Genomic DNA, 22317 nt, shown 5'->3' on the forward strand with positions numbered 1-22317 from the left:
TGCAGACAGCTGGGGACCCCACTTCTGGGAGCATGTCAGGAGCCACACCCCAGCCCCAGCAGGGGCACGGCCCCCATAGCACGCCCCGCCCCTCAGCCCACCAGCCAGGAGTCCTTAGGGCGGCGGAGACCCGGGGAGGGCGTCCGAGCGCAGCTGGGGTGCATCCAGCATGGGGGCACCGACCCGGGTGCTCTCCACTTGACTTCCACAAGTACGTAGGCACAGTTGTATTTAAAGAAACAATGACCACAAAGCCCAAGGCCGGGGCCTCGCCCCCAGGGGTCTGCTGCTGGGGCACAGCCTGGGGGCCGGCACACACCTGTGTGGATGAGCTTCACGTGCCGCTGCAGGTAGCGGTCGATCATGAACACCTTGTTGCAGCCTGGGTGGGGGCAGGGCCTCTCCCGTACCTCCTCGTGGTGCTCCTTTATGTGCTTCTGGGGAGGGCAGGGACCTGAGGGCCTGGCCGCGGGCCACAACGCAGACCCCAGGAGCCACGGTGCAGGCTGCACGGGCGCCCCCTCACCTTCATACCGTCGGCCCCTCGATACACAGCGGTGCATCCCTGGTAAGGGCACTTGTAGATGGTGGGCAGCTCCTCCCTGTGGAGGCCATGCAGATGGAGGCGCACAGGCCCTGGCCCTGGGCCGCCCCCCAACCCCAGCAGGCCAGGCCCTGCCCCCACCTCTCTCCGCGCAGCTTGCTCTTCCAGCCGGGCTTGGGCCCAGGTTTCTTTCGAATTTTTGGTTCTTCAGGCTTCTTGGCGTCTTTGCTTTCACTCCTCTTACCAGAGACCCTGAAAAGAGAAAACGTTTCCGAACTAGTGTGCCTTCCATGTCCCGGGGTGCGCCCTGGGCACCCCCACCCGCACATGCAGTGGTCCAGAGATGCGTCAGGCACCGACTCTCCACCAAAATGAAAAACAAGTGAGGAAGAACCAGAACTGACCTGGGCTGGCACTCGGGCCGTGCCGCCGCGCCTTTGGGGAGCTGCGAGTGTGCGCCCTGGGCGCAGACACCCCGGGCACCTGTCAGGGCCTCCGGCCAGAGGACACCCTCAAGGGCGGGGGCCTGAGCTCACCCCCGGGGTCCGGGGCCCCACGGTCCGGCGTCCCCACAGCTACTCCAGAGGGCCTGCGGCTGCCAGGAATAGCAGCAGCCCAGCTGGACAGGAGGGAACGACGGGTTCACCGCATGCTAGGTGGAGCCAGCCCGGCCACACACACACCCCCACAGCGCAGGGGCAGCGTGGGCTCCCATGGCGGCAGGCACTGAGGCCCAGGGCACCCCCCCGGAGGGCGCAGGCGGCCGTAAGGACTACCAGCCTGAGACCCGAGGGCCTGCAGCCGGGGGTGCGTCCCTGCCATCCCCCACAGCAGCAACAGGTCAGCCCCAAAAACATTCCTCCTGTTTTCTGCAGAGAAAAGTCCTTAGAATTTCAAGTGCTGTGAGCCAAAAAAAAACCCAAAACCGTGGGCCCCTAAGTCCTGCTACCACAACGGAGAAGGGAACTTGAGGTCGGGAGGGTGTCTGCGAGCCGTGCCTAGAGGACGACGGCTGTGCCTGCGACCCAGCAGCCGAGACGTGGCCCGGGCCACAGCTGCCCGGGCCGCGCAGTCCCCAGAAGCCAGGTGCCTGCCCAGCCTGTCCCACCAGAGGCCCCCAGGAAGCCCACGGACGCATGCACAGCAGTGCTCAGGGCAGCCCGCGGGAGGAGGAAACGCCCAGGACTGCAGGGCTGTGAGGCACATTCCGGGCAGTCCTACAGCGTCGCCAGGCGCCACCCCAGACAAGCCGCGAGTCCCCCAGCCGACTGGGCCCAAGAGGGCGGCCTGTCTGGACAACGAAGCCCGGGGACAGCAGTGGCCACACCACGCAGGCCGCTCGGGCCCTGACGATGCCACAGCACGGTCCACAGGCAGGTGATGCCCCTGGCAAAGAGGCAAGTGACAAGTCCGCCTCACCTCTTGTGTGGCCAGGCCACAGCGCCACTGTACTGAGGCTGCTGCCCCGTCCCACCCCACCCCACGGCCCCACCAGGCTGCCCTGTGGGGTCCATCCAACTGCGATTTTCAAGGCCGGGGTTTTAGAATGAGTCCCCAGGGTGGGGCGGGGCCCCCCGCTCTGCACACCTCCTCCCACTCTCGCTGCCCACTGGCCGTGGGGACAGTCAGACGGGCCAGGGTGGCTCTGAGGTCCATGTGGATCCTCACCAGGACTCACTGCAGAGCCCGTGCTCCTCAAGGGTGTCCCCAGAGCTCATCCCCTCCCGCAGGCGGGTCTGGACACAGGCCCCTCCACGTTCTCCCCCAGGGTCTCCAGGGACATCTCTCAGAGCCGCAGGGACACCCCACCCTGAGCCCCGCTGTGGGCCAGGCCTGCTGGGCAGCGGACCTCTGGGCCAGCCCCAGACTCAGACGCAGCCTGGAGCGCAAGTAGGGGCGGGGCTCGGAGGGCAGCCGCCACAGCCCCAACACCTGCTCCCCACCTGCCACCTGCCCTGTCTGCCAAATGACCCGGCTGTGGCCTGACCCCTGTGAACGCTCAGGGACAGTACCCAAGGTGGACGCTGACCACCTGTGGCATCCAGTGCACGTGGGCAGTGCAGCCCCACCGCCCTGCCAGGACCACGCCTGCTGGGGCAGAGGGGCTGATGGAGCCCAGCGCTGCCGAGGCCGCCGCTCAGCCCGCAGGGGCGCCAGAGCCAGACGGGGCGGGTGGGGGCTCTCTGTCTTGCCCCCCACCTGTCCCTTGGTGACCGACCACCCCGGTGTGTGCGTGGCCGCCCCTTACTTCTTTTCTGGGTAAGGCTCGAAGGACTCGTCGGAGGACGGGGGGTTCTGCCGCTTGTCGTTTTCGTCCTCGCTCAGCAAGTCCCTGGGGCAGAGGAGAGAAGCGTCAGCGCAGCCCCGGCTGGGCAGGTCCAGCCGTCCTCGCTGCAGACGCGCGGCCTCCAGCACTGGCTTCTTCTGAGAAGGCTTGAAGGAACCTAAGCTGCCTGTGACGCCGCACCAGCAGGACGGCAGCCAGGGCAGAAGCCTCCGCAGGCGCTGGCCCTCGCGCTCCCGAGAGCCCTGACCTACAAGCCCGGGGCAGAGAGGGCGCCCGCTGCCACCTTCGTGAACGAGCTCACCCAACGGTGGGGACCAAGGGCCGACCGGGCAACGATCAGCCCGCTGAAGGGCAGTGTCTGTGACCCGTGCCCACAGCAGGAATCACGGTTCAGCATCCGCCCTTGTCCAGCCCACGCTGCCCTGAGCTCCAGGCGCGGTGGGGCCAGGCCGGGCGCGGCCGCCGTCCCAGGGCACGTGGCTGGGGGCCAAGGAGCCCACAGCCCTGCGTTCCCTCCTGCTGGGGCCCCACCTGCCGCCGCCTGCTGGGAGGAAGGGCCGGTTGGGCACCCCACGGAGACATCTGCGACCGAGCAGGCAGCAGGACGGACTGCCTCGCCCACCCTGCGCCCGCCTCTGGCGCTGGGGCAGCCAGGGGTGCGACTGAGCCGGGAATCCCTCAGTCAGCAAGGAGGAGCCTCCCACCGCTCTCCTGCCAGCCGAGGGGTGTCCGGCCAGGACAGGCGCAAGCCCCAGGACACGGGGTTTGCTCCAAGGAGGAAGTTTAGGCTGTTGAGACCCACTCTTCTCTCACCCCTCAGAAAGGTCACTGAACTCGTCTTTTACCCGATCATCCGCAGTTGGAGACGGGACCTGCTTCTCCACCAATCGCCCTGAGGAGCAAAGAGGAGGCTGGTTACCAAGGCAGCCACGCCCAGCAGAGCCCGCCCTCCAGGGAAACCTGCACCCTGCCCCCCCACCCCCACCCCCGCACGGCTGGCTGAAAACCCCAGCACCTGCAGCACCGCAGGCCCAGCCCTTCCGAGCTCCAGGCCATGTATGGCCCGAGCACCGAGCACCGGAAGGTGCGTGAGGCCGCCTCGCCCATAGCTGCGCCAGCCCAACAAGGGTCAGGCCCTGGCCTCAGGCCCTGTGTCTCCCTGGCCAACAAGCAAGGGTCTGCCCACACTGGTCTCCCGGGGGTCACTAGGATGCGACCTTTGGCTGGCTCAGAGCATCTGAGACGAGGCCGCCTCCTCCCCAAGCCCCACGATGAGGCCCACCCCACGCCCTCGCCGACACGGGCCTCAGTCGCCAGCCCTCATGGACCGCTCCCCAGAACCCAGCAGCTCCCCCTGGGGTCTTGCCTGGCTCAGGATGGGGTCCTGCTCTGCGAGGCCAGAGTAGCCTCCTACCTGGGGTCCCCCTTGGGGGGTGGCTGGGCTGAGGCGGGGGGCCAGGCCCAGGCCCCACGGGGTTGCCATCCGAAGGCGGCTGCGCCAGGTCCGAGCCGGGCAGCATCTCTGTCTGGGCCTCGGGCCCGGCCCCGGCTGCTCTGCCCTGGCCGACCTGTGGGGTGGCCCCCGCAGGGGCGGATCCCGATGCTGGGCCTCCTTATCCCACGCCCACTGGACGGCCGGGTGGCTGCCCCGCCAGCGGCCCCCACAGCTGGCCTCAGCATCCATGGTGTAGTCGTGGCCCCGGTCACAGCCCCACACAGCCCGGACGATGCCGCAGTACTCGGAGGATAGCGTGCGCTGGAGGCTGGGCAGGGCCCCGCAGCTGGCCGCATGTCCGTGCACCCACCCCACCAAGCCGTGCAGGCCCTGGGTGCTCGGGCTAGTCAGGTCCACTGGGGAGAGGCACAGAGAGCCGGCCGGGCCGGTCAGCACCCCCGCCGCATTGCCGCCCCCACCCCCGCAGCCAGGGGCACACTCACCCGACGCGCTCCCTCCTCCGAGCCTGCCAGGGGGTGGGCGCCGACCCTGCAGAGAAGGCAGGGGCAGGGCTAGGGGGCAGGCGAGAGGCCCAGGCCCTCCGGCTGCGAGCAGGTGTTCAGTCCACTTAGGAGGCCCTTCCTGGACGTGCCTCCCGGGAGCCATCCCCACAGGGCGCCGCAGCCCCCCACCGGATGCTCACTAGGTGTGCCCACCCAGAAGCGCCCAGCCGCAGGCAGGTGACCTACTGTGCGCACGGCTTCCGGGGGCGCGATGGTGAGGTGTTGACCCTCTGCAGGAAGGACGTGAGGAGGCCGTGGCACTGGTAGAACTGGGCATGGCAGTTCTTGCAGACGAACGGGGACAGCGCAGGGTCCTGGCGGACGGCCACCCCCAGCAGACACTGGAAGTCCCTGACGAAGACCCGGCTCCCGGAGGAGGGCCTCTCCGCACTGTCCCCAGGCGCCCCCCGGAGATGTCCCGCAGGCTCCGCGCGGAGAACTTGCCGTGGCACAGGCGGCAGTGCCCCATGGCCAGAGGTCGGCCGGGCCCTGAGCAAGCACAGAGACGGGCGGTCTGCGGGGAGACAAGCCTGCAGGCCTCCCCAGGCCCCACCCTCCAGCGGCTGCACCGGACCGAGGCAGGCGCTAGGCTCCAGGCGAACCGCTGCTCCCGGGGGCTGCAGCCTGTGAAGGTGCTTCTGGTCCAGAAAAACCTTCCTCAGAACCCAGCAGGGCCGGTACAACCCAGACTAGCACCTGAGGGACATGGGCTGGGACCCGCACAGGGGCCGGGAGCCCAGCTCAGTGCGCGGCAAGAGGCTCACCCCAGCACGAGGCACTCGGGCCCACCACACCACGGAGAGCCGGGACCTGCCCGCCCCACGGCCCCAAGACAGTGTCACCACCATGATGCCCACAGGCCCGGCCTCAGAGCCAGCACCATGGTTGTGGTGACTGCCGAGAGCATTTCCTCTAAGGTCAGCAGCAGGACAAGGTGCCCGCTCTTGCTGCTCTGCTCAACACCGTGCAAAAGCCCACGGTCGCTTTTCACAAACACTGAAAAAACTAAGGAACGCGCACAGACCCGCACAGACCCTGCCCAGCCAAGGCAGCCGCGAGAACGTGCCAAGCTGGAGCGGCCATGTTCCGGATCTCAGACCACGCACGGTACAGACCTGCTGTGCCCACAACAGCGCGGCGCTGGCATGAAAACAGAGATGGAAACCAATGCAGAAGGACAGGCAAGTCGGAAATAACCCCCACACGGCCGGTCAGTCCACGGCCAGAGCCCAGGACACACGGGGGAGCGCTGTGGCGGGCCAGAGGGCGGGCCGGGAGACGCCATCACACCAGACCAAGTGAGACGGGATTAAAGACTTGAATGCGAGCCCTGAGCCCACGAAGCTCCTGCAGGAAGCAAACTCCTTGACTTCAGTCTGGAGACGAGTTTTTGGATTTGACACCAAAGACACAAAAACAAAAACAAATGAGCGGGACGACAACCAAGCAGGAGGTTCTGCACAGCATGGGGACAGCCAGCAGGACGGACAACAGCTGGCTGCACGAGAAGCACCTGTGAGCCACGTCTGATGGGGCGGACACCCTAACGCCAAACACCCCGGGGGCAGAGACAGGACAAGACCACGCCACAAATCTGGCCCAGGGAACTGCAGGTCCAGCCACGGCGAAGGAGCAGAGAGGCAGCGAGGCCGGGCGGGCAGGCGGAGTGGAGCAGCCGCTGTGGAGGACGCGGAGTCCTCCCAAACCGAAGACAGAACCGCCAGCGAATCCAGCAGCTCCACTTCCAGGCCTTTATCCAAAGGAGATGAGACGCGAACTCGCAAAGACAAACGGAGCCGGGGCGCGGGGTCACGGGGGGCAGCGTCCGGCTGAGCCGCAGCGGGGCGTGGGGGCATGGGGCGCACACCTGACTGAACAACACAGGCGTGGCCACGCAGTCTGCCTGTGAGCAGGGCTTTTCCAATAAACACGTTGGGGGTTCGTTTTTGAGATTTGCATCAAGTTTTTTGTTTTTCTGTGTGTGTGTGTGTGTGTGTTTGTGTGTGTGTGTGTGTGTGTGACCCTCGCCGACGGCCGGGGATCGAACCGCCACTGCAGAGGCTGCGGGCAGCCTCGCAGCCCAGCGTCAACCACTGCTCCCACCAGGGAAGGCCCTGCAGAAAGTTTTAAAAATTAGATGGGGGCCTCCCTGGTGGCGCAAGGGATTAAGAGGCAACCTGTGAAGCTGTCCTTAGCCACTGCAGCACGAGCTCCATCCCCGGCCAGGGAGTGACCCACAGGGCGCAGCAGACCTCTCCTGTCTCCCTGCTGCTCCCCTCAGCAGTGTCTCAGTGGACCCGCCTGTTCTACTCCCCACTCTGTCTGGCCTGCACCCCAGCTCTTCTACATGAAAAAAAAAAGTTTCACGAGAAAAAACAAAAGAAAATGTGGTACAGTGACATAATGGAATACTACTCAGCAATCAAAAAAGATAATCTAGGGCCTCCCCGGTGGCGCAGTGATTGAGCACTGGGTTGCGAAGGTGCCCGCAGCCTCTGCGCTGCCGGTTCGATCCCCGGCTGCTCCCCGGCCACCGGAGGAGGGTCCCACATGGTGCGCAGACCTCTCCTGCCGCCCGCTGCTCCCCTCAGCAGTGTCCTTCGGTCCTTCTGCCTGCTCTGCTCTCCGCTCTGGCTCTGGTGAATTCTCTCACCCTCCGGCGCTTCTGACTGTGCCCAGTGCTTGCATGTATAAACAAACAAACAGACAAATACAAAAATCTTTAAAAAAAAAAAAAAAAAAGATAATCTCATGCCTTTTGAAGCAAAGATGGTCAGAGCAGGCAGGGATTACGTTAAGTGAGACTAACCAGAAAGAGATAAAGGCTGGATAACGTGCCGCTTTCTGGGGAGATGCAGAAAACGGAAGGGCCAGACAAACTTTAATACCAACCAGGGAAACTGATCACAGATCTCCAGCCTTCAGAGGGGCAGGGTGGGGGGGGGGGAGCAGGGAGAGAAGCGCAGGGGTGCTCCAGCGGTGGGGTGCTGCGGCGACTACCTGGGGTGGGGCTGGACTCTGAGACGCCAGCGAGGATGTAAACACTCAGCTCAACACCATGTGAAGAGAGAGATCTGCAGCACAGGGCGCCAGGAGACGGGAGAAGCACAGAAAGTTTATTAGACAATTGCAAAAAAATCACCTCAATCCAGGAAATGAACCAAAGGGCCTGACCCAAGAGGCCCCAAGAGTTTCTAACGAGGTAAGAGACCCACACGCTCAAAGATGCGTACTGCTGCTGACAGCCAGTGACAGGAACACTGGTGTCGAGAGAGAACAGTGACCTGTAAGGGGTCACCTACTAGACTGCCCAGGGCCTGGCAGCAGGACCTCGCGGGAAAGCAAGGAGCGGCGTGGGCTCAGAGGACAGCCTCCATGCGGGCATGCTGTCCTGCAGCACGTCACCCAGATAGGGCAAGGAGCAGAGAGAGGACATGGCGCCCTCGCAGCACCGCCTCCCAGGACAGCAGCACCCAAGGGCCACGTGAGGCAGGGACAGGACGCACCCCGAGCACCACACGCTCATGCCCCACAACACGCAGGGCGGTGGACACGCGGTGCAGAGTCTGAGGTCAGACCATGGAACAGGCCACGGGCAGACTGTCAAGTGAGATGTTCAAGCAAAAACCAGCAGAAGTAACACATAGGACAGAAACAGACCCCCAAAAACAAACATGAAAGATGTCAAAGAGGAAGCAAAGCTAAACAGCCAGGAGGCAGAGTCACCTTAACAGTAAACAGCTTGATTCTGTCAAGGGAAAGGCCTAGAGGAGCAGAATGTATTTCAAAACAAAGTCCCACCTTCCACTGTTTACAAGAAACCCATTTTTGCTATCACGGGCAAGGAGAAACTTAGAAGCTGGAACAAGTGGTTGCTTTTAAGTCCACATGGAAAGTCTAAGAATAAATCATCTGTTGGGACAGAAGTCAATTGTCAACAAAACTACGAAGACTGAGATCATACCAAATACTCTACTCTCTGACCGTAATGCCATTACCTAGAAATTACGTATCTTAAAAAAAAAAAAGGAAAAGTCTTGGGCCTCCCCGGTGGCGCAGCGGTTAAGCGCTGGGTTGCGAAGCTGCCTGCGGCCTCTGCAGTGCCAGTTCGATCCCCGGCTGCTCCCCGGCCACCGGAGGAGGGTCCCGCATGGCGCGCGGACCCCTCCTGCCGCCCGCTGCTCCCCTCAGCAGTGTCCTCGGTCCTTCTGCCTGCTCTGCTCCCCGCTCTGGCTCTGGTGAATTCTCTCACCCTCCTGCGCTTCTGACTATACCCAGTGCTTGTATAAACAAAACAAGCAAACAAATAAATAAATAAAACATGCCTCTATTAAAAAAAAAAAAAAGGAAAAGTCTTAAATACATGGAGATTAAGCAACACACAACTTAATAGCTACTGGATTAGGGCCTCCCCTGGTGGCGCAGCACTTGAGCGCTGGGTTGTGAAGCTGCCCGCAGCCTCTGCAGCGCCACTTCAATCCCCGGCCGCCGGGCAAGGGTCCCACATGGCACGCAGACCTCTCCTGTCGCGCCCACTGCTCCCCTCAGCAGTGTACTTCGTCAGTCTGCCTGTTCTGCTCCCCGCTCTGGCTCTGAATTCTCTCACCCTCCCGTACTTCTGACTGTACCCAGTGCTGTATAAATAAATAAAATAAATCATTAAAAAAAAAAAAAGCTACTGGATTAGAGAAAAATTAAACCAGAAGTCAAAAAAAGCTCAAGATGCACAAAAATGAGGATAGAAGCTACCAGAATCTACTGGACACAGCAAGCACAGACTTAGAGGGAAATAACTGCAGTCCAGGCCCACGTTAATGAGCAAGAAGAACCCCAAACACTGCAGCATCACACTTACAGGAAACTGAAAAGCAAGACCCAAAACAAGTGGAAGAAACAGAAGAGTAAATAAACGAACAGAAGCAAACTGCTGGGCGTCACTCTCAGGACAGGGGACACAGTTCCATCATGAGGAGAGGGGGGTTCACGCTGGCAAAGAGGGACACACAGAGGTCCCGGCGAATGCTGCAAAAGGTTCGCGAGAGACTGTGGAACTGTTGGTGGGGTGTGCACTGGTGGAGCCATTCTGAAAAGCAAACTGGACTCATCTTAAAAAGGCAAACAGGGGCCTTCCCTGGTGGCGCAGCGGTTGAGCACTGGCTGCAGCACTGGTTCGTTCCCCTGCCGCCGGCCAGGGTCCCACAAAAAAAAAAAAGGCAAACAGGGGGCTCCCTGGTGGCACAGGGGTGAGTCTCGGCGCTGTGAAGCTGCCCCAGGCACTGCAGCACGATTGCGATCCCGGCCAGGAAGCTACCCACATGGCGCAGCAGACCTCTCCTGCCTTCCTGCTGCTCCCCTCAGCAGTGGGTTTCTGAGAGTGCTCCCCCACTTTGGTGAATCCTCTCACTCCTGCACTTCTGGCCTGCACCTCAGTTCTTGTATGCATAAATAATCTTTAAAAAAAAAAAGGGGGGGAACATGCAGCAGCCCAGATTGGGTGACCTTCGCAGGGACTGCTGGGGCCACTGCTCCAGCCTCCGACTGCCCATGTGTCCACGCAGGCGTCTCGTTCCTTCGCGCTCGTCCTCAATGGCTAACCCTGTGCTGACCAGTGGGAATGTCTGCTGAATTGTCTCAGAGGGACCCTCGGCCCCTGCTCAAAAAAAAAGAACTCAGCTCTCAACTGCAGCTATTCCCCGGGCCCAGGTCGGAGGGCTGGGCGGAGCAGCGGGGGTCCCCCAAAGACGGGGCGCTGTTCGCTGGTAAAGACGAAATGCTGCGCTTACACTCAAGTGGAAGGCGTTCAAGGAAAAACATGCAGTCAACCAAGCCAGAATGACAAAAGCAAACTTGGAAATTCCTATCTCAGACAGTGTGATAAAACCAAACCCCAAACCAGCGGACACTACTGTGAGGAGGACGGAGGGTCGTGGAGGGTCGTGGAGGTCTGAAGGGTGCTGGCAGGAAACGCGCGCGCGTTACAGACACCGTCAGGGAGGAAAGCCAGGGCCTTTTATAGTGCACTTCGCCTTCACATTTCCCTTGGCGTCGCCTCTAAAGCCAGGCAGATGGAACTCGTCTCGAATGAGGGAGCGCTGTCCTGCCTGGCGGAACTCCCGAGCCGTAAGTCAGCTTTTTTTTTTAAGATTTACTTACTTATGCCTGCAAGAGCTGGGGTGCGGGCCAGAGGCGCGGGGTGAGAGGACACCCCAGAGCCAGAGTGGCGAGCACAGCAGGGGATCCGCCGCCCTGGGGGTCGCCTCCGGGCCGGGAGGCGCCCAGGCCGCAGGGGCTGACCCCTGCGCCCCCAGGGCGGCCGCCCCGCGTCACGGTCTCCCTCACGGTGATGCACCGCGAGCAGATTCTCCGCTGTGCGGCCGCGCGCCGGGAGGACGCCCACCGCGGCCGTCCCCGCCCGCGCCCCGGCGCAGGGTCTGCGGCCCCGGACGGAGGGCCACGCGGAGGGGGGCGCGGGCCTGCGCGCACCTCCCCCGCCGGGCGCGGCCGACGCTCGGCAACTCCGAGGCGCGAGGCGCGCCCGCACCCGCGCCCGCCCGGCGGGGGCCGCCCGCGCCCCGGGGAGCCCCCCAGGCGCGGGGCCTCCAGGGGGCGGGAGCGCCGGCCGCGCGCCCGGCCGAGGGCCTCTCCGGCGGCGGGGACCCACCCGGGCGCGCGGCCGCCGGGCTCGGCCTCCCCCGACCTCCGCGGGGGGCGGCGCCCCGACGCCGCGCACGGGCGCTCGCCCCGGCCTCGCGGGGCCGTCACCGGCCCCGCCCCCGCCGCCCCGCCGCCCAGGCCCCGGCGCCGACCCACCTGGCCCGTCCCGCCGGCCTCGCCCGCGGCCCCCGGGCCCGCGCCGCGCCCCAGCCCAGCCGCGCCCGCGCCACCAGGGCCGCCGCCTCGGCTCGCTCGGCCCCACGCCGCGCCCCGGGCGGCCCCGGGTCGGCCGCCGCCCGCGCCCCCGCGGCCGCCCCGCCGCCCGGGCGACAGGAAGCGACCGAGCCGGTCCCGCTTCATGGCGACGCGACAGCCCGGGCCCGCTCGGCTCGGCTCGGCTCGGCTCGGCCCGCTCCGCTCGGCTCGGCTCGGGCCGCTCGGCTCGGGCCCGCTCGCTCGGCTCGGCTCGGGCCCGCTCGGCTCGGCTCGGCTCGGGCCCGCTCGGCTCGGCTCGGCTCGGCTCGGCTCGGCTCGGGCCCGCTCGGCTCGGCTCGGGCCCCGCTCGGCTCGGCTCGGCCCCGCCCCACTCAGCTCCGCCCCGCCCCGCTCGGCTCGGCCCTGCTCGGCCCCGCCCCACTTAGCTCGGCCCGGCTCAGCTCAGCTCGGCCCCGCCCTACTCGGCTCGGCCCGGCTCGGCTCGGCCCCGCTCGGCCTTCTTGACTCGGCTTAACTCGGTCCCTCTCGGCTCGCTGGGCCCGGAGCCCCGGGCTCGGCGGTCCCCCCTCTCTCCCGCCGCTCGGCTCCGCTCCGGACGGAGCAAAATGGGCGGGCGGCGTGACGTGACGTGGGCAAGGGGCGGGGGCGGCGAGGGCGGGGCGGCGAGGGGGGGCGGGCGGCAAGGGGCGGGATGAGGAAGAGGGCCCGGGAGGGAGAGGGAGGGGCCGGGGCCGAGGGGGGGGAGGGGCGGGGGCCCCGCCGCCGAGCGAGGGCCCGGTCGCCGCACTTACGCGCTCGCGGCACGTGCGTGACGAGGGACGCGCCGGGCGCGCCGCCCCACTCTGCCCGCCGTCCGGCGCCGAGCTCCGCGCGGCGAGGCGGGGCCGCCGGAAGTGCGTCTCGCTCGGGTCCGCGGCTTCCGGCGGTCCGCGGCCCGGGCGCCCCCCGCGCCCGCACCCCGCGTTCCGCCCGGGCCGCGCGCCCCGCCCTGGGCCGCCGCCGCCTCCCCGCCGGCGCCATGGCCGCTGCGGCCGGGGACGGCGCCGCGAGGCCGCTGCAGGGCGCCATGAAGCTGGCCAACGGGGCCATCGAGCTGGACGCCGGCAGCCGGCCCGGGTGAGGCGCGCGCCCGGCGCAGGGCCCCGCCGCCACCGCGGACAGCGCCCGCCCGCCGCCCGCCCGCCGCCCTCTCCGTGCGCGCCCGGCTGCCCCGCGCCGGGACCCCGCGCCCGCGCCCGCGCCCGGAGGGTCGTCTGGCAGGGGCCCCGGGCGGAGGCGGGCCAGTCCCTGCGGGCAGGCTCCGGGCGGCGCCCATGCCCGAGCCCGGCGCGCCCCGGGTCCCGCGACGGCCCCGCGCTCTGGGCGTCAGGCCCGCGGTGACCGCCGAGGAAACGTTTTCTTAACTGCAGTGAATAAATCGCCCTTGAGCTGCACAGGAAGGAAACGTGGGGTAAACCAGAGCAAGTGCCAGGGCTGCCTCCCCAGGCCCACTGAATGAGCAAGGCAGTGAGGGGGGCTCTTCTCCTGCAGGCCCAAGGGCCCAGGCCCCACGTCCCTGATCAGACCTGGACCGGTGACTCGCTGACCGGCCCACCGTGCAGGCTGGAGAGCCCACCCTCCCTGTCTCCCGTGGGCGGGGGGGGCGTCTGCCTCCACTGACTGGCCTCTGCCATCTCTCTCCCCTGGGCACAGGAAGCATATACTGAATACCTGAGGAGCATCCACTACATCTCCCAGGTGCTACTGGAAGAAGTGGAAACACCAAAGGTACAGCTCTCAGCATCGCTGCAGCCGCAGCCACCCGCCATTGCTGGGCAGAGTGTGCAGAGCAAAGCCCTTTGTGGGTCCCAAGCCGAGGGTGTCCCCAGGCACGACTGTCACTGACAACACAGGGCAGGAAGGGAGCGGGGAGGCAGCTCCTCCAGCATGCGCCTGCTGACAGTGAAGACAGAACAGAAAGCCTGGGAGGCGGGGGGTCAGAGGGTATGGGGAGGGCCTGGAGCTCTGTCTGTGCAGTCAGCTGCCCTGCCCACCTCAATGAGGGTCTGTAGGTGAGACTGAGCCCTCAGTGAGGGAGAGCGGGCTCTGGTGGTCAAGATGAGGTGACAAGACAGATGCTGGGCTGGCCAATGCCAGGGACCACACAGGGCCAGCAGGTAAACCAGGCAGATGGCCGGAGAAGGGGCGGGCTCACTAACGTCTTCACTTCCTTGCATTTATCTTGGCAAGAGTCTAGTTAGTGATAGCGGTGATGGTGACCAGCCTTCTCGTCCCTTGCTCCCCAGAACCTGGGGAGGCTGTGCCCCCCGACACCTGGAAGATGCTGAAGCTGGCGGAGCAGTGCCTGGAGAGGGCCCAGTCAACAGCTGCCAAGCTCGGTAGGTCTCATCTGTGGCACATGAACTCCCTAGTTCCCCAGCAGAAAGCCACCAGGGCACCACCCCACAAGAGTCTGCATTTACTAGGTGTATCGTGGGCCTGTGCTGACTCAGCATGCATGTCTTGCAGGGAAAACACACCTGAAGTCAGCCATGCCCGTGGCAACGCCTGTCCCCACAACTACCAGCCGACACCGCAGGGTGTATTCAGATGAAGGGGGGAAGCTCTCTCCTTTTCTGCCGCCCGAAATCTTCCAGAAGCTTCAGGTGGTGGAGTCACAAAGCTCTAAGAAGTAAGATAAGACATGATACCTGGGTTCAGAATCAAGTGAAGTAACCACAGTAAATTTAGTTAAAACAGGTCTCAGAATGTAAATGTCTTAGTGCCTGACAGAAAGAAATACAAGTCCTCTTTGGAAAAGAGTGCCTTCACCTTTCATAAAATGAGTGGCACAAAGTTCAACGTAGCGAAAAGAGAGGAGGAAAAAAAAAACGACTATGAGGGAACGGTAGTTGAAACAGTTGTCAGACACATTTTAAAATAATCACGTTTTCCATATTTAGAAAAAGTGTAAGCAAATTTCAGAATACGTGCAGGTAAATGTAAACTATACAACCTAGCCACCAAATAGAAATAAATTGAAAATAATAAAAGTATTTTTAAATGAATTTAAAACAATAACATTTTGCAGTAGAAATTCACAATGCACATAAAAATGAGTAGACGTGCTCATAACAGTAGACACAGCTGAAGAGAATATTAGTCAACTAGACAGCAGTTTAAAGAACACACAGAATGCTTATAGGATGGGGAAAAATGAACTTGGAACAAGATAGAAAGTTTAATGGGGGGGGCTAGGGATTAAATCTCAGTGCTATCAGGCTATCACCACCGCAGCCTGAGTTAGATCCCTGCCCAGTGAGCTGACCCACAGGGCCCAGCAGACCTCTCCTATCTCCCCGCCGCTCCCCTCAGCAGTGTGTGTCAGTGGATCCGCCTGTCCTGCTCCCCACTCTGTCTCTGGCCGGTCCTCTCACCCCCACACCTTTGGCCTGCACCCCAGTTCTATACAAAAATAAATAAATCTTTAAAAAGGAAAAATAAGGTTCAATGAGGTTGTTAAAGTTCTGCAGAGGAAACAGCCATGGTAGACAGAGGCACCGTTAGAAGAGATGGCCATAGACCATTTTCTAGAGCTGATGAAGCCACCTAGACAGAAGCTAGAGCCCACCGAGCCATGAGTGGGAGGAAGGACTCTGGAGGGGCTGCTGCCAGGTGTGGACCACTGCCACCAGGGATTCTGCTCCCGCCTCAGTGTAGCTGTTGGGCAGTAGGGCAGGGCTTCCATCCAGGACAAACTCCCCTGCTCAGTCCTGTGCGAGGAGGTCGCCTCTCCCACCCCTTAAGGCCATAAGGCCTGTTGGACAGGAAGCTCCATGGCAGACAGCTGTGGGACTGTCATGGTGTAAGGTCCACTATTTCGGGGTTGGAAGGAAGCTGTTTAGTGCAATGCTGCCCTTAAAAACTTCCATGTTTGGGCCTCCCTGGTGGTGCAGCGGGTTGAACGCAGCGCTGTGAAGCTGTCCACAGTCTCTGCAGCGTGGGTTCGATTCCTGGCCGGCCAGGGAGAATCCCACATGGCACAGCAGACCTCTCCTGCCTCGCCTGCTGCTCCCCTCAGCAGTGTTTTCCGTTGTCTACCTGTTCTGCTCCCTGCTATCTCTGGTGAATTCTCTCGCCCCCCTGCGTCTCTGGCCTGTACCCCAGTTCTTGTTTAAATAAATAAATCTTAAAAAAAAAAAAAAAAGTTCCACATTGTTGCCAAACAGGTATAACCCATTTTGCATAAAGGCCAGAAGTCCAGCCATAGCAGGCCCAGGCTTCAGCCAGGCAACAATGTCCAGCTCACTGCACCCAGACCGCCCCTCCTTTACGGTCCTGCCCCCAGCCTCATCACCTCACCTTTGGTCTCCAGGGGTCAGAGAGGCCCTCAGGTCACTGAGCAGTCCTGGGCTTCCGGGGCCCTGGACAGCAGCTTGTCCCCCTTTTCCAGGGAATTGACACCCCTGGAGGAGGCCTCCGTTCAGAATCAGAAGCTGAAGGCTGCCTATGAGGCCCGGGTGGCACGTCTGGATCCCAGCCAGGCCATGCAGAAGACGTCCCTGGTCAGCTGGGCCGGGGGAGGGCTTGGGCTCAGTGGGCGAGGGGTGGGTCTTATTAGTCCCTCCTCCCCGCCCTCCCTAGACCCTGTCCCTGCAGCGGCAGATGATGGAGAACCTGGTGATCGCTAAAGCCCGGGAGGAGACAGTATCCTTCCTTCGGCCCTTGCTGTGGGTCCACCCGGAGGCCCGCCTCCCTTACGGCCTATGCACGGCGGCCCCCACCCCGTCTGTGGGCCCCCCCCTCCAGCCTTCAGGTGGGACCCGCCCCACCCCCTGGGGCCTGACCAGGGCAGTGGGGCCATCGCGCCCGCCTTGACTCTGCCGCCCCAGCTGCAGCGGAAGATGGAGGAGCGCCGGCTGCGGCTCCAGGAGGCCGCCAACAGGTGCGCCCCTGCTCGTCCCGTCTGTCGGGGGTGCTGGGCTGCTGGGGGGTGTCCGACCTACCCTGAGCGCCGGCCCGTCCCGCGCCCCAGGAGGTTCTGCAGCCAGGTGGCCCTGACCCCGGAGGAGCGGGAGCAGCGCGCGCTGTACGCGGCCATCCTCGAGTACGAGCAGGACCACGTGAGTCCACGGCGCCGGGTCACTTGCCGGGGCGGGGCCTGCTGCTCCCTGCTGGGTCTCTGTTAAGGCCCAGGAAGGGCAGTGCAGTGAGGCGCTGGCCTCCTTGGGGGCGCTCCTGTCGCGGGGGTCGGCTGTGGTGCCCTCCCGCAAAGACTCGTGTCCAGCAGGACTGGCCGAAGACCTGGAAGGCAAAACTCAAGAGGAGCCCAGGGGACCTGTCACTGGTGACCAGCCTGGTCTCCCACCTGCTCAGGTGCCCAGCTTGCTGCGAGGGGGCAGGGCGGGCAGGAAGGGAAGAAGACCTGGGGCGGGCACAGAGGGGCCTTGACCCTCTGGCACCAGGGCGGGTGGGACATTGCCAGACTCTGGGAAGGACTGATGCTGCTCAGACCCCGCCAGGCGGGTGGGCGGCCGAGGCCCACGGGGGGTGCAGTGCCTCCAGCCGGCCCTGCCCGCCAGCTATGCCTGTGCCCGCAGTGTGCCCGACCACCCGATCGCTCAGCTCTTGCGGCGGCTGCAGTGCGCCGTGTACCGGGCGCTGTACCCCCTGGTGAGCAGCAGCTCCCCGCCTGCCTCGGCCCCAGGCAGCTGCTCCCTGCCCCCGGACACCGACGGGCTGCTGGCTCCTGGGAGCCGAAGACTCCGGCCCTCCCAGAGCCTCTACTGTATGCTTGCCCCTCCTGAGCCCAGCCCGGGCCCACAGCCCCCCACGGAACTCCCAGCCAGTCCCCCAGCCAGCCCGTTCCAGCCCGGCCCCGCTGACTCCTCGCCTAGGCCGCCGGCCAAAGACAGCTCCTTTGAGGACCTGGAACAGTTCTTGGCGGCTTCCGACTTGTGGGGCCGGGGTCCTGAGGGGCACCCTGAGCCCCAGATTTCAGGAGCAAAGAAGGAGCCGCTGCTGGAGCAGCTGAAGAGCACCGTGAGGGACATCCACAATGCCATCGGTGAGGCCTGAGCCAGAGGCGGCGGGAAGCACCCCCAGCTGGGGGCTCCCCAGCCGACAATAGACTGGTGCTGGCCTGCAGCGCCCCCGCACCCAGCACCCTTACGGTGCGGTGGTCTGCTCCCGGCTTCAGGCAGCAGCTGGTGGGGGGATTCACAGTCACCTAAATTCTGGGAGATAGCTATTGCACCCCAACTTTTTGGGGGGCAGGGTCCCCATCACGGTGTTCTGTGTGGTTGGCGTGCATCTGTGTGCTGCTGTTGGGTTCATCCCCTTTGTGTTTCCATTCTGAAAAAAGTGGCTGGGCCACCTAAAAGTTGGGGTTCAGAGTGGCAGGTAGCTGCCAGGTCTCCAAGGAGGAGGGGGGCTTCCATGGCTTTCTCATGTGGTGCCCCACACTCCAAGGAGCCTCAGGCAGCGGCACCATCTCGGGCCTCAGTTTTCCTGCCTTCAAATATGAGTCTAAAGCTCCCAGGTTCCTGCAGTTCAGGGCACAAAGACCTCCCCACTCTCCCCTCCACACCTGCCTCCTTATCACTGGGGACCCGTGGCGTGGGCCTGTGCCCATGGGGAGGCAGCCGGGCCCAACTCTCTGCTCTGACCCAGGCCCAGGGAGCGGAAGGAGGGCACGGGCGGGGTATGCTCCCTGTGGTTGTGCCCCCGCCTGGGAGGCCTCAAGGGGGTGGCAGCCCAGGCTGCAGGGGGTGACTTGGGGCCTGCCCGCGGGGCCAAAGTCACTGTCCCCCGGCACCACTGGACGCGGCTGTGCCCCGGCAGACAGGCTGCTCTCGCTGACACTCCTGGCCTTCGACGGCCTGAACACGGCCGCCTCCAAGGACCGCTGCCTAGCCGGCATCGAGGAGCCCTTCTTCTCCCCGCTGTGGCCGCTGCTGCTGGCCCTCTACAGGTTGGGGCCCACAGTCCCCTCACGGCCAGCCCCGCCCCTCCTTCCTGATTCTTGCGCAGCCCTTGTCTCCTGAACCCTGTTTCCTCACCTCCTCCCACGCGCACCCAGAGCGACACCCCCGCATCTTCCTGGGTGGCCTGGGCCTCCACCCCCTTGCTTCACTGTCCTGCTCTGGTTCCTGCCTCTGGGCTGGGCCTCTGTCCTGGGCAGGCCCTCGCGAGCCCAGCTTCTGTCTGCGCAGGAGCGTGCACCGCGGGCGGGAGGCCGCCCTCAGCAGGAGCATGGAGCTCTGCCGGAACGCACCCCCGCCGCCCTGGGCATCAGCACCAAGCTCCTGCCCCGGGACCCCGCAGTGCTGCAGCGGGCGCCTGCCCCTACCATGCCGCCGTGCAGGAGCTGGGGCTGCTGGTTCTGGAGAGCTGCCCCCAGAAGAAGCTGGGGTGCATCGGTGAGGGGTGCGGTGGGGCGCGCAGGGGAGGCGGCTGGTGCCGAGGGAGGGAGGGAGACCCTGGCTGGATCAGACAGGGCCCCTGGCCACTCGGTGCTGTGGGCATCGGAGGCGCACCCCTCCTGCCCGTGGGGACGTGGGGACACGGGCATGAGAGCCCTGCCAGCAGAGGCCCGGCCAGCCCTGACCAGCCCAGGCTTGAAGGGGCAGCGCGGGAGCCAGGGGTATCCTGGCCGGTGGTCTGGCCCTCACCCCAGCCGCTCTGCCCTCAGTGCGGGCCCTGCGCGTCATCTGCGCCTGCGCGGAGGAGTACTACCGGGCCCAGGGTGCCGCCCCAGAGCCGGGCCCCCAGCCCAGCGCTGCTGCCATGTGAGTCCTGCACAGGAGGGCCCGACCCTCTGGCCAGTCCTCCTGGAGCCCTCTCGGACCCTGGGGCGGGGGGCCTTAGGGTCAGGGACCACCTGGCTCACTGGTGAAATTGGGGTCACTCTACCTGGCAGCCCCTGACCCTCAGCTGCCCCTGGGCCCAGCTGCCAGCTGGAGCTCCCTCTCCAGCCTCTCCCAGGCGGGCTCCGGCACGGGGCAAGCAGCCTGCCAGCACGAGGCTGCTGTGGGGCTGAACAGGGCTCTGGGCTAAGCAGCCCCCAGCAGGCCCTGTCCTGTGCCCACAGCGGTGCAGACGACCTGCTGCCCATCCTGTCCTTCGTGGTGCTGAGAAGCGGCCTTCCCCAGCTGGTGTCGGAGTGCGCGGCCCTGGAGGAGTTCATCCACGAGGGGTGCGGCCGGGGGCGGGGCGGGACACCTGGGTTGGGAGCCTCCAAGCTGGAAGTCCACAGCCCGCACCCCCTGCCTCCCGCCAGCCTCACCTCCCTGGGCCGCGTCTCCTGGCGCCCCTGGTGTGACCGGCCGCTCGCGCTGCCCACGCAGGTTCCTGGTCGGAGAGGAAGGCTACTGCCTGACCTCGCTGCAGAGCGCCTTGAGCTGCGTGGAGCTGCTCCCCACAGGGCCCTGGGCAAGCAATGGGCGAGGACGTGACCCGCCGGTGACCGAGCCCCCAGCGCCGGGGGGCGGGGCTCTGCACCCCTGCCCTCACCCCACCTCTGCTGCTGTGGGAAGGGGCTGAGCTGACCCCACACCCAGGACTCTCCCCCATCCGGCCTCTGAAAGGCCCGTGCAGGAAAGCCAGAGGGAATCCCGCCCAGGCCACCTCGCTCCACTCGACCCGGTGGCCGCGGGTGGGCCAGTCTGGTCCGCCTCTGTCCCGTCCCGTGACAGTCCTCAGCGTCTGAGCCCGTTTCTTGCTGGAGTCAAGAGGCGAACCCACTACTCTGTCCCCAGAGACCACGGCCAGGTGGCTCAAAACTGCTCTTATTTATTGGGCGCTGACCACCCTCCCCTGGGGGCCAGTCTGCCCTCCCCTCCTTGACAATTCCCACAACCCTGTCCAGGTTGGTGTGGCCTGAGCTCAGCATGTGGCGTGGCGAGCGGTCCCCTGCCCGCTCCGTCACGCGCCGACAGGCGCCACTGAGCACGCTGCAAATAAAGAAGTCACAGTGTCTGCCAGCAGCTCCTCACGTCCTGCGCTCCGGCGGGGTGGGCCTGGCCACACAGACCCCGCCTCTGCTGGCCGGCAAGAGCCAGAGGGTCCCAGAGACCACTGGTGACAGTGAGGATGGTGCTGGGGTTGACCGTTCCAGGGGTCACATGCACCTCCAAACCAAGCCTGCCCCAACCTGCGCTGCACAGGACCCCCTGAGGCTGCTCACCCCACCCCTGCCCCGGGAAGGGCAGTCTGCAGGGCCTGGTGGGCTGGGAGCGCCACGTCTCGAGCCATCCCTGGCTGGAGCTGGAAGAGCCCTCCCTGCAGGGCAGAGGACGCGGGTGGCCTGGCGCCGGCAGTGGGGGGGGGGGGCCCACTGAGGGCCGGCACCCAGGAAGACCTGTGCGCGCGCAGTGGGCCAGGCGGCCCTCCCGCCCTCTGCAGCATCCTGAGGGGCCCGGGACCAGCCCTGCCCTGCGGCCACGGCACAGCGTGAGTCCAGCCCTGCCCCGGCAGGGTCCCTCTGCCAGCTGCCCCGCAGGAGCCCCAGGGCCGGGCCATCCCAGGAGCAGACAGCAACGCCTTCCACCGTGCCTGTCTGCAGCCTCCGGCCCTGGGCACCCCCTCTGCCCAGGAGCCCCCGCCCCGCCTGTGCCCTGTCCCCAACGGGGCTCCCAGCCTGCCCGCGCCTGGCGGGACGACCAGCGCCCCCCTCCGCAGCTCTCGTCGCGGGCTGCTGCTGCCCGCCGCTGGCTGAGTCCCGGCTGCGCATGGTCCGGGGCTCCTGGGAACAGGAGCGGCACTTGCCAGGAAGCATCCCGTGAGGCGCCGAGGAAGCTCGCAGGCCGCGCGCCTGGAGAGAGGGCGCCAGCAGAGCGCGGACAGGGGAGCCCCGGACCGGACGGCGCGGCGGGGGCTGGGGGTGGCGAGCTGGCGGGCGCGCCCGGGGTGGGGGTGAGACGCGCCGCAGCGGCGCCAGGCGCGGCACTGCCCTCCCGCCCGCAGCTCCGCCCCCGCCGGGGTGCAGGGTCCGGGCGGCCACGGCCCGCGGAGGCCCTGCAGGCGCCCTGCGGGAGCTGGAGCCGCGCGTGGGGCCCAGCCGGGCGGTCGGCTTCCAGGGCGAAGCCGCCGACACTGGCCACCGGCCTCCGTGGGCGCCGGGCAGCGGGCTCTGCCCTGGGCCGCTGGGGCCGCGCGCGAACGCGTGGGGACGGGAGCGCCCGCCGCGCCCCGCGCGCGCCTCGGCCCGCGACGCCGCCCCCGGCCGGCGCCCGCCCTCGCCCGGCCGGCGCGGCTCCCCAGGCCGCAGGCGGAGCCGCGTGCAGCCCGCGTCCGCGTCCGCGGGGCCGGCCAGCGCGCTCTCCCGCGGGGCTCCGGGCCGGGCGGCGGGGCCGGCGCTGGGGGCTGCGGCCCGCGTCTGTTCTGGGGGTGGAGGCGGGCGAGGTCCTGCCCAGGGCCCGCGTCCACCGAGAAGGGCCTCGCGCCCTCGCGTGGCGGCGACGGCTCCCCGCGTGCCCTCGAGCCCCGCGCCAGCGGCGCCTGCCCAGCGGCGCGCGACCCGGCGCAGAACCGTCCGCAGCGCCGGGGAACGCGCAGCCCCGCCGGGGACGGGCGCCCGCGGGAGAGCCGCGCCCTGTGCGGGCCGGGCCGGGCCGGGCCGGGGGTCCGGGCCAGCGGG

At 65.7% G+C, this 22317-nt stretch overlaps 2 protein-coding genes across 2 annotated transcripts in view; one reads left to right on the plus strand and one right to left on the minus strand.

Moving 5' to 3' along the window:
- ZNF276 (zinc finger protein 276) overlaps window positions 1–5469 on the minus strand; it is a 6236-nt gene extending 767 nt beyond the window's left edge. Inside the window, 10 exon segments of the mRNA XM_037515727.1 lie at window positions 320–437; window positions 527–602; window positions 686–796; window positions 2793–2876; window positions 3645–3723; window positions 4246–4410; window positions 4413–4682; window positions 4775–4815; window positions 5016–5238; window positions 5241–5469. Of these exon segments, the coding sequence (XP_037371624.1) occupies window positions 320–437; window positions 527–602; window positions 686–796; window positions 2793–2876; window positions 3645–3723; window positions 4246–4410; window positions 4413–4682; window positions 4775–4815; window positions 5016–5238; window positions 5241–5298 (1225 nt within the window). The 5' untranslated portion in view covers window positions 5299–5469.
- Window positions 5470–12717: 7248 nt separating this feature from the next.
- On the plus strand, window positions 12718–20899 carry VPS9D1 (VPS9 domain containing 1). The gene is given in 18 exon segments (XM_037515726.2): window positions 12718–12820; window positions 13396–13466; window position 13557; window positions 13985–14077; window positions 14208–14370; window positions 16132–16243; window positions 16323–16385; window positions 16571–16623; window positions 16714–16801; window positions 16969–17054; window positions 17279–17745; window positions 18522–18651; window positions 18893–18957; window positions 18960–18998; window positions 19001–19099; window positions 19372–19468; window positions 19771–19875; window positions 20027–20899. Coding segments are annotated over 18 exon segments (2031 nt in total). The 3' UTR covers window positions 20223–20899.
- Window positions 20900–22317: the final 1418 nt, after the last annotated feature.

The sequence above is a fragment of the Talpa occidentalis genome, unplaced genomic scaffold (genome assembly GCF_014898055.3).
Source record: "Talpa occidentalis isolate TD23 unplaced genomic scaffold, MPIMG_talOcc4v2.1 talOcc4.17, whole genome shotgun sequence".
Lineage (NCBI taxonomy): Eukaryota > Metazoa > Chordata > Mammalia > Eulipotyphla > Talpidae > Talpa > Talpa occidentalis.